The following is a 9,384-nucleotide window of genomic DNA, read 5'->3' on the forward strand; positions in this document are numbered from 1 at the left end:
TCAAGTTACGCTGCTCAATTGTTTCATGTTATCGATTGTAATCGCTAGTCCCGGCGATAGATGAACGATGCTTACACGTACATATATACTTTTCCATACGCGAACTACGTGTCCACTTGCGTTGCTTGAACAAATTTAACAAAATGCATACGGTTTTAACTAGAGGAAATGCAACGGTTGCTTATTCTTTAAGCGTTTTAGCCGGCTTAACGTTCTGCTGCTTTATATCAACCGTTTTTCTGGATTATAGAACCGATGCGAATATAAAAACGGTTCGGGTGCTAGTGAAAAACGTACCCGATTACGGTGCATCTAGGCAGAAGCACGATCTGGGATATGTCACGTTCGATTTGGAGACGAATCTAACAAATATATTTAATTGGAATGTGAAGCAATTGTTTTTGTATTTGACGGCCGAATACGAAACAGCAACGAATCAACTCAATCAGGTCGTGCTATGGGACAAAATCATTCTTCGTGGCGACAATGCAGTGCTTGACTTCAAGAACATGAACACCAAATATTACTTCTGGGACGATGGCAACGGTCTGAAGGATAACAAGAATGTTACTCTGTCGCTGTCCTGGAACATAATACCCAATGCCGGGCTACTGCCATCGGTGCGATCCACCGGCAAGCACATATTCAAATTCCCATCCGAATATGCCTCATCTATTTAGAATATTAAACCAATTTTCTTTAGACGCATTTAATACAGTTGTATTTGAATGGGCATGTACTAAAATAAAATCATTTATATTAAATAGATATATATATATATGCGTCGATGTGAACCTATGATTACAAAATGTCTTTAGAGAGAAGATTTCCAAAGGGAGAGAGAGAGACAGACTTGACAATATACAAACAAGTTTTGTTGAGGGGAAGGGGTAGACTGATACTGATACTGAACGACAATGTATATCTATCAATATATACTAAAACATACTAAAATTTTACATAAAATCATAGTTGCCATCGTCAAAGTTGCGATTGCCCACCATGGGCCCACCGGCGCCCATCTGATTTGGCTGTCCGCCCATTTGGGGACGAAACTGATTTCCGGGCGTTTGATGCTGCAGCAGCTGCCGTAGTCCCGGATTGTTGTTGCCCAGCATGGGACGTACCATGCGCTGCTGTTGCTGTTGCGGCACCTGTTGCAGTTGCTGTTGTAGGTTGGGATTCGCCACAGGCACACCCAATGGCATGCGCTGCTGCTGCTGTTGCTGCTGCTGCATCATGTTCATTTGCATCTGGGGCTGCATGGGCATGCCGCCACCTCCATTGCCCCCAGGCGCGCCGCCCATTTGCATATTGAGCTGTGCATATTGATTGTAATGTGGTTGTTGCTGCTGCGAATTGTCCTGCTGCATTTGTTGCTGCTGCTGCTGTTGCTGTTGTTGCTGCTGTTGCAGTTCCATGGGCGATTTGCCCTGCTGCTGCATCAATTGCTGCATTTGCTGTTGCGGCGGCATTTGTTGCTGCTGCTGCATATTACCGTGAGACTGCTTCTGCTGTATCACCTTGCGCAGGCGCTCCACAAACATGGTCTGATTGTTAGGTATGAAGCCAAGGAACGCATTGCGGTCGGCCGTATATAGCAGGATGAGCACTTTGATGTCGCAGGCGGGCGTATTGGGCAGCGCCGAAAAGTGAACGCAGCCAGCATAGCCGGAGGTCATCATTTTGGCCAATGAATCGAGAGCCTCGCCTGGCGCTGGGCGAAATACCACCATTTTGGAGTCCTTGAGAAACTGACCGCCAATGTTGCCCACGAGATGCTTCGGCATTAGCTGCATCAATAGCTTGGGCGGCCAATTGTCCGCTTTGATCTCAGGCTCGCCATCCTTGATGTTAGTGCAAACAGTGCACTGCAGCGAATGAGGAATCTTTTGCTGATCGTTTTTGGCCTTCTCTGCCCATTCGAGAACGCCGGTCCAGATTTTTTCACGTAACGATGATTGCTCTTGTGGCTGTTGCTGCTGTTGTTGCTGCTGCTGCTGTTGTTGTTGCTGCTGCTGTTGCTGTTGTTGCTGCTGCTGTTGTTGTTGCTGCTGTTGTTGCTGCTGTTGCAGTTGCTGTTGCTGTGTCTGCTGCTGCTGTTGTGGCGCAGACTGCTGCTGCAGTGCTGGCACATTAGGAGCACTACTAACAGTTGGCAACATATTGGTGTTGGCATTGGGATTCACCTGCTGTTGTGGATGCTGTTGCTGCTGCTGTTGTTGTTGTTGCTGCTGCTGCTGCTGCTGTTGTTGCTGCTGCTGCTGCTGTTGTTGTTGCTGCGCCAGTTGCTGCTGCAGCTGATTAAATTGCTGATGGTTTATCATTTGCAATCGCTGTTGTTGCTGCTGCTGTTGTTGCTGTTGCAGCTGCTGCTGCTGCAGCGAGTTGACAGTTTGATTAGGTGGCGCATTTATACGAGAAATCAATGCCGAATTGGGATTCTGAGTTTGCTGTAACGGCATATTGTTGCCCGGGGTTTGCATGAAGGCAGGACGCTGGCCGGGCTGATTGGGATACAACCAGCGATTCTGACCTGGTACAACGTTTGGCTGAAAGTTTGCATTTTGCATTTGATTGGGAACAAATTGTTGTTGCTGTTGCTGTTGCTGCTGCTGTTGTTGCAACAGTTGCTGCTGCTGCTGTGGAGTCATGACACCAGGCTGCTGTTGGGATTGTTGTTGTTGCTGTTGCTGCTGCATCGCATTCATGTTCATCACTTGCTGCTGCTGTGGCCCACTGCCCGGTTGCTGCTGCTGTGCAGGCGTTGTGTCCATTGGCATGTTCAGCACCTGACCTGGCTGTTGGCCATTCGGATTATTGTTCATCACCTGCACAGCTGTTTGCTGTGCCTGTGGAGCGCCCATTTGATGTTGAGCTGCCGCCGAGCCGCCCACGGACATGCTGTTGGGACTGGGCGCTCGCTCCTTTAGGCTGTAACCCTTGAGTAGCACCAAGTGGCGAATGTTCTTTGCATAGTTTTTGGTCGTTATGGGCTGGTCGCCGTCGGCCTTTATGAACAGTTTGAACAGCACTGGCATTTTGCGCGGTGCAATGATTGATAAATTGATTTTACGCTCATTGAATAGGGCCGCCAGTTGTTCACACGATTTTCCCTTGTACTTCCAAGATTCATTGACGGACATCTGGTACGGCGGACTGTTGCATATCAATATGCAGTGACGCTGTATATTGCCCTGCTCCATAATGTGGCGCTGTTCGCTGATATCGTCGAAACATCCATGGGCAGCAGCAAATCCCTCGGCCATGTGGGCATGCGATTCCATGCCGCCACCGACCAGCGGCAGACGTTCAATTGTCTCAATCACTTTCTGGGGCTGTACAAATGGGCCGTATGTGGTGCACACTGGCTCCAGGAGATTCGAGGCGGTGCGATATGTGACAATGCCGTAGAGCGTCGCATAGCGTTCGGCAATTAGGAATTCGCGTTCATCAATGGAGCCCTGCGTAAAGTGTTCCAGTGTGGGCAAAATGTAGTTTGTTTTCAGTTCGTTCAAGTAGGCTCCATTAATAGCACTGTTTTCTATCACGAAGACCACATCGGCCAAAGTAAGCTGATCCACCTCCATGTTGTGTACGCTATGATATTAAAAACTATTAATTTAGCTGTCGTCTTTGCCCATATCGCCACTCTTTATGGCTTATCGGTATGCTTGGTGTATGTAATTGCAGAGATGCATTGCTAACGATAAGAAGCTAATGTGTATCGATAATTTTACAGTTGGCTACTAGAGACGGGCAATTCTAAACAACGATATGGAAACTGCAATATATGCAATATATATAAATGCAACAAATTTAACCTAGCGGAAAAAAAACTAGCAGTTTGAGAAAAACAAATGAAGACTTAATTAAATGATATCATTCCTGTAAAAGTAAAATTTGAAAAACTAATTATAATTATTCAAAACTTGCTATAGCCGATAGCTAATTGTCGATTCGCAAAAACTATCGATAGAATCGACGATATTTTCTGTTCATCTCTCTTTCGCGTTTATGTTTGTCAAAACAAAATTAAAAATTATAAAATTAATTTAATTATTGTATAATTAGCGTCTAATCCAAGCAAAATTTACAAAATGCAGTGTAAATAATGTCCCCATGTGTTTCTGTGTGTGTCCTTATTTTATTGTGTGTAAAGTAAAGAACTTGTCTGAAAAATTCTACCCCGTGCAAGAAAAAATGGACATATCCAACTTTAATAGCCAATGCACTTGTGCTGGCCTCCGCAGCTAAAGGCCACAAAACGTTAAAAATATAGGTATATTCGTAAAGCAGCCAATTAACAATAATGCTGCAATATAAAAACGCGAACGCAACCGTGGTCAATAACAATAGCAATGGACAAGCGGCCGCTGCCACGCCCGCCGCCTCCACAAAGGTAGCCAGCAGTGCGGGTGCAGTCGGTGTTGGTAATGCGCCCACTGGCACACCTGCACCACAAATGCAACAGATAATAAATATCCATCAGATGCCGTCGCAATTCATGCAAGCAGCACAGCTGCAGCAGGCTGGTGGTGCAACCACAGTGTCTGGCCTGCCCCAAAACATGTTTCAAATCGTTCAACCGATGGGCATGCAAACCGTGAATATTGACGGCCAGGAGGCCATCTTTATACCCAATCTGAATGCACAGCTGGCCACGGCCCAGGCGGTGAACATTAATGGCCAGCAGGCGTTTATAACGCCCAATGGTCAAATAGTGCGGGCGCCGCAGGCGCTGCAAGCACACGATCCCACCCAGACACAGCTGTTTACGATACCCGGCACCAACATACAAATACCATTGGCAAACATAGTTCAGCAGCAGCAGCAGCAGCCGCAGTTGCAGCAACAGATGCAACAACAACAACAGCCGCAGCAGCCCCAACAATCCGCAACGCCCGCACTTCAAGCTCAGCAGCAACAGCAGCAGCAACAACAGTCGCAGCAGCAACAGCATAATCAGGCGACCGCTGCGTCATCTGTAACGGCAACACCACAAACCATCACGTTTCCCGGCACCAATCTACAAATACCCGCGTCCGTTGCTGCCGCTAATGGGCTTCTAGGAAACATAACGAACCTGTTGGGCGCCGCCCCAACGACAATTAAACTGGAGAATGGTCAATCGCTGCAAAATATTCAACTGCGCACAGCGGCGCCTGGCTCTGCACCACAATTGCTACAATTTCCACAGCCAGCGCCGGCGGCACCAACGCTTCAGCAAACCGTTGCTGTGCAGATACCTGTTCAAACGGCCAACGGTCAGACGATCTACCAGACTGTTCATGTGCCAGTGCAGGCGGCAGCAGCGCCAGCAACGGCAGCCACCCAACCCACGTTGTCCAATCTCACGCAATCCATTCAAGCGTTGCCTGCCTCCATGCAACAGGCGGCTGCTCAAATGCAAATCATACCGCAGTTTGCGCAAATTGCACAGATTGTCACGCCCAATGGACAAATACAGCAGGTGAGCGTCCAACTAGATCAGTAATAATAATCAGGCTAATTTTTTAATATTTGTTTTTGCCATATTCAGGTACAGTTGGCCCCATTGAATGCGCTCAACTATTCGCAGTTGCCTCCGAATGCGAATATTATACACATACAGAATCCACAGCAGCATCAGCAATTCATTCAGCCACAAGCTCAACTGCAGCAGCAGCAACAACAACAACAGCAGCAGCAGCAGCAACAGCAACAGCAACAACAGGCGCAGCAGCTGCAACAGCAGCAGCAAACGCAACAGCAACAGGCGGCTGCAGCAGCAGTTGCACTGCAGCAACAACATCAACAGCAACAGCAACAGCTGCTCAATGCCATCAACGAGGCGGGCGGACAATTGCCAGCGAATCAACCGATAACAATAACGAATGCACAGGGACAACAGTTGACAGTTATACCAGCACAGCAGCTGCAACAGTTGCAGCAACTGCGGGCCAGCCAAGCTGCCGCTGCAATGCAGCTGCAGTCGGGTAATTTGCAGGCATTGCCCATACAGAATATACCCGGCCTGGGGCAGGTGCAGATCATACAGGCGAATCAGTTGCCAGCAAATCTGGCGGCCAATTTCCAACAGGTGCTCACACAATTGCCCATGCCCATGCAGACGACGACGGCAATGGGTAATCAGGCGCAGAACATGCAGAGCACAACTGCGGCAACTTCCGCGCTGACCATGCTGCCCAAGCAGGAGCCACAGAGTCCCACCCAATTGATTACAAACATTAAGCAGGAGCCGCCAGACACCTGCAGTGTTACGACCATTTCAAATGCAACGCCCACAACTGTACAGCTGCCGGTGCAGCAGCAGCAGCAACAGCAGCAACAGCAACAACAACAGCCGCAGCAGCAACAAATTAAATTCATAATGCCGCAGTCGCCACAGCAACAACAACAGCAGCAGCAGCAGCAACAGCAGCATTCTGATGGAAGCAATAGCAATTGTCTGCCCGCCGTAAGCATACCAGCCTCCATACAGATCACTGCCTTGCCACCACAGGCGACGCCAGCAACAATACGCACCACGCCGAAGCTGACCATGTCCAGCATTGGCAGCACCAGCACTAGCACACAAATAACCATGAGCTCGGCCGGTCAGGTGGTGGCAGTGACAACGCCGGCGCGTACCAAGCTGATGAAGCAAGCACTGCAATCGTCTGGGACGGCGGCGACCAGTGTCAATGTGAACATCAATGTGGGCGAGAGCATGGTGCCGGAGATCAAGCCACGGCTGAAGCGCGTCGCCTGTACCTGTCCCAACTGCACCGACGGGGAGAAGCATTCGGATCGCAAGCGGCAACACATCTGTCACATACCCGGCTGCAGCAAGGTCTACGGGAAGACGTCGCATCTGCGCGCCCATTTGCGCTGGCATACGGGCGAACGTCCGTTCGTTTGCTCCTGGGTATTTTGTGGCAAGCGCTTTACGCGCTCGGATGAACTGCAGCGCCACCGGCGCACGCACACGGGCGAGAAGCGTTTCCAGTGCCGCGAGTGCAACAAGAAGTTCATGCGCAGCGATCACCTGTCCAAGCACATCAAGACGCACTTCAAGTCGCGCTCCGGTGTTGACCTCATCGAGTTGAACATCAAGCAGGAGCCGAAAATGAATGCACCCAAAAGTATTAATACCGTAAGCGGCATTGTGACCATTGAGTTGCCGACGAGCGGTGCACCGGCCAATGGCAGCGGCGCCTCCAGTGTGGCGGCAACAGTTGCGGGCTCAACTGTGACGGCAGCGCCAGGCGGCGCCACAATTGTCCAGCTGCCCACATTGGGCGGTGACGATGTGGTTGGTGGTGCGTCCACTGATAGTTTTGGTGAAGACGATGAAATGGAAGATGAGGAATTGACCGAAGAGGACGATGAGGAACTAACGGAGGAGGAGGAGGACGACGAGGAGGACAGCGGCGATGAGGAGAAGATGCACATCTCTGTGAGCGAGCTGGGCGAAAACTCATCCAACTAGCATACGGAATCACTGTTCATGGAACAGTTCATCTTTGATCACTTCCCATAACAGTAGCTGGTCCCGGAAACGGGGCTGCTAAATCTATTGCAACCTGTACAGTTGATACCCAGCAATTACGACTATTAGGCTTAATTGTATTTATGTTGTGTTGATGTAAATCTTTGTACATACTTCCGTTGACGAATATTATCCTTCGGCATGCCGAAGTCCATTACAAATCCTTGCACTGCGCCTGAGATAATCATGCAAGCAATTCCGTTTTGGGTTATCCCGAATTCCCAATAGACCCGGCAACACAATTTTGTATATATCGTAAGTGTAAATATATATGTTTTGTAACAAAAATATGTTCATATCATAAGCATAAAGTAAAAATAATAATTGACAATTTTTATAGCCCAAAACTAAGAACAACTATTAATCCACTGCAAGGATATTAATTTTAATTTCGTAACACACATTTATATATATTTATGCATAAGTTTTTACTGTACAACAATTGGTAAATAGAATACAGAACATTTAAGAACACGCGCGATTTTAACTAGGATAATGCATTGAAATAAATAAATATATATGTATATGTAAATTATATAATGTATGACGTTTTAAGGAAATTTTTATACTCAAAACGCACAATAATAAATATCTCTTAAGATTTTTGGAAACTTCAACAAATTTGGTTAACTTATTGTAATTAATTTACAGAAATGGTTCGGTACATTGAGATTGAGGCTGAGGCTGAGTTTGGGTGGACGTGGCCGGAACCTGGGTATTGAAGTTGTCATAATTCTCAGAATTCGAGATTATGGGTTGGCTATCAGTTGGCAAATCAAACTCCAGAGTGCCAATGGTCATGGATTCTGTATTGATTTGTGCAGCAGCGTGGACCCAATCTGTGTCTGGTCCAAGATCTGGCATACTTAAACTCTCCACGATCTCTGAAGCTGATATATTTTCCGCTGCTGGGGATTCTTCAATAACCCACATTTCCGGACCATTTGTTAAAATCCCTAGCGTAGATTCAGTGTTTTGAGAATCCAAATTAGCTGGATATTTCATCAATTGCAATTCTACTGATTGTTGCTGGCTGTTAGACTGCGATTGATTGGTTACTTGCGCCGGCAACAGAGATGAACTCAGATGGCTGCAATCGAGCACGTTCTCTTGCGTAGATTCCAAATTCCAGCGATTAAGTCTACGATTGTTCTCCTTCTTCAGTTGGCAACGTCTAATATAATTACACTTTTCTATCTCCTCTTCGGTGTAAGGTAATACCATTTTCTTGGCCACCGCCTTCACCAGCATCGCATTGATGAAACGCTCCGAGCGGTTGACTAGGCGTCCTTTTTTATCCAAGCGTCGCTTTGCATCCCACACACAGTTGAAGAGAGTCATATTAACACGAACTTTAGTGCGTAAACATAGTTTCCTTTTATCGGAATCACTGTATTCGCGAGACAAATCCTCGCTTGTTATTTTCTGCAATTAACAAATGGTAGAGATTTTCGTCCACACTAAATTGACTCATTTGATTTTGTACTTACAAGTGGTTCATACAATTCGCGCACTAGTGATTTGCTAGGCTCATCCAATTCATCCGCTATGCTTAAGATTTTGGCCTCCTCGGCCGTTTGATATTTTATTAAAGCTTCTGTCAAGCAACGCGCCATTCTAGCACTCGGTTTGTTAAAACTAATGGAATATAGTTGCATAGAATTTGTATTAGACAGTGTAGCCATAGGGTGTCTGTAGTAAAATACTTATAAATACTAAAATACTAAAACGTCAAAACGTAACTTAAAAAAGAGTTACCTTTGAGCCGAAAAAAGCTAAATGTCAACAATTATAAATTATATTAACTGTCGTTTTTTAATTTATTCTCGAAATTTCCTACCTTATTTAGA

General features: G+C 46.9%; 4 protein-coding genes across 4 annotated transcripts; 2 read left to right on the forward strand and 2 right to left on the reverse strand.

Annotated features, from left to right (window-relative positions):
- Positions 1-58: 58 nt before the first annotated feature.
- LOC6572719 (signal peptidase complex subunit 3) lies at positions 59-768 on the forward strand. Its single transcript, XM_001998789.4, has one exon. It carries the CDS (start codon positions 144-146, stop codon positions 678-680), a length of 537 nt encoding a protein of 178 aa, XP_001998825.1. The 5' UTR covers positions 59-143; the 3' UTR covers positions 681-768.
- On the reverse strand, positions 694-3,697 carry LOC6572718 (mediator of RNA polymerase II transcription subunit 25). The gene is made up of 2 exons (XM_044007222.1): positions 2,136-3,697; positions 694-2,066 (listed from the first exon to the last, which is right to left on the reverse strand). The coding sequence occupies exons 1-2, from the start codon at positions 3,588-3,590 to the stop codon at positions 957-959; spliced, it is 2,565 nt and encodes an 854-aa protein (XP_043863157.1). The 5' UTR covers positions 3,591-3,697; the 3' UTR covers positions 694-956.
- Positions 3,698-3,989: 292 nt separating this feature from the next.
- Positions 3,990-8,069, forward strand: LOC6572717 (putative mediator of RNA polymerase II transcription subunit 12). The gene is made up of 2 exons (XM_032728070.2): positions 3,990-5,473; positions 5,543-8,069. Exons 1-2 carry the CDS (start codon positions 4,313-4,315, stop codon positions 7,472-7,474), a joined length of 3,093 nt encoding a protein of 1,030 aa, XP_032583961.1. The 5' UTR covers positions 3,990-4,312; the 3' UTR covers positions 7,475-8,069.
- On the reverse strand, positions 7,899-9,235 carry LOC6572716 (telomere-binding protein cav). Its single transcript, XM_032728087.2, has 2 exons — positions 9,025-9,235; positions 7,899-8,959 (listed from the first exon to the last, which is right to left on the reverse strand). Exons 1-2 carry the CDS (start codon positions 9,217-9,219, stop codon positions 8,180-8,182), a joined length of 975 nt encoding a protein of 324 aa, XP_032583978.1. The 5' UTR covers positions 9,220-9,235; the 3' UTR covers positions 7,899-8,179.
- Between the last annotated feature and the right edge of the window lie 149 nt (positions 9,236-9,384).

Source organism: Drosophila mojavensis, unplaced genomic scaffold (assembly GCF_018153725.1).
Source record: "Drosophila mojavensis isolate 15081-1352.22 unplaced genomic scaffold, ASM1815372v1 contig_16, whole genome shotgun sequence".
In the NCBI taxonomy this organism is placed as follows: domain Eukaryota; kingdom Metazoa; phylum Arthropoda; class Insecta; order Diptera; family Drosophilidae; genus Drosophila; species Drosophila mojavensis.

What these genes read in the sequence shown, in the direction of transcription:
- LOC6572718 (XM_044007222.1), bottom strand. Translation starts at nt 3,590, where the DNA reads ATGGAGGTGGATCAGCTTACTTTGGCCGATGTGGTCTTCGTGATAGAA. An exon ending in CTGTTAGTAGTGCTCCTAAT is followed by an intron (nt 2,067 to 2,135) that starts GTGCCAGCACTG and finishes CAACTGCAACAG; the next exon opens with CAGCAACAACAGCAGCAACA.
- LOC6572719 (XM_001998789.4), top strand. Translation starts at nt 144, where the DNA reads ATGCATACGGTTTTAACTAGAGGAAATGCAACGGTTGCTTATTCTTTA.
- LOC6572717 (XM_032728070.2), top strand. Translation starts at nt 4,313, where the DNA reads ATGCTGCAATATAAAAACGCGAACGCAACCGTGGTCAATAACAATAGC. An exon ending in CCAATGGACAAATACAGCAG is followed by an intron (nt 5,474 to 5,542) that starts GTGAGCGTCCAA and finishes TGCCATATTCAG; the next exon opens with GTACAGTTGGCCCCATTGAA.
- LOC6572716 (XM_032728087.2), bottom strand. Translation starts at nt 9,219, where the DNA reads ATGGCTACACTGTCTAATACAAATTCTATGCAACTATATTCCATTAGT. An exon ending in GCGAATTGTATGAACCACTT is followed by an intron (nt 8,960 to 9,024) that starts GTAAGTACAAAA and finishes TGTTAATTGCAG; the next exon opens with AAAATAACAAGCGAGGATTT.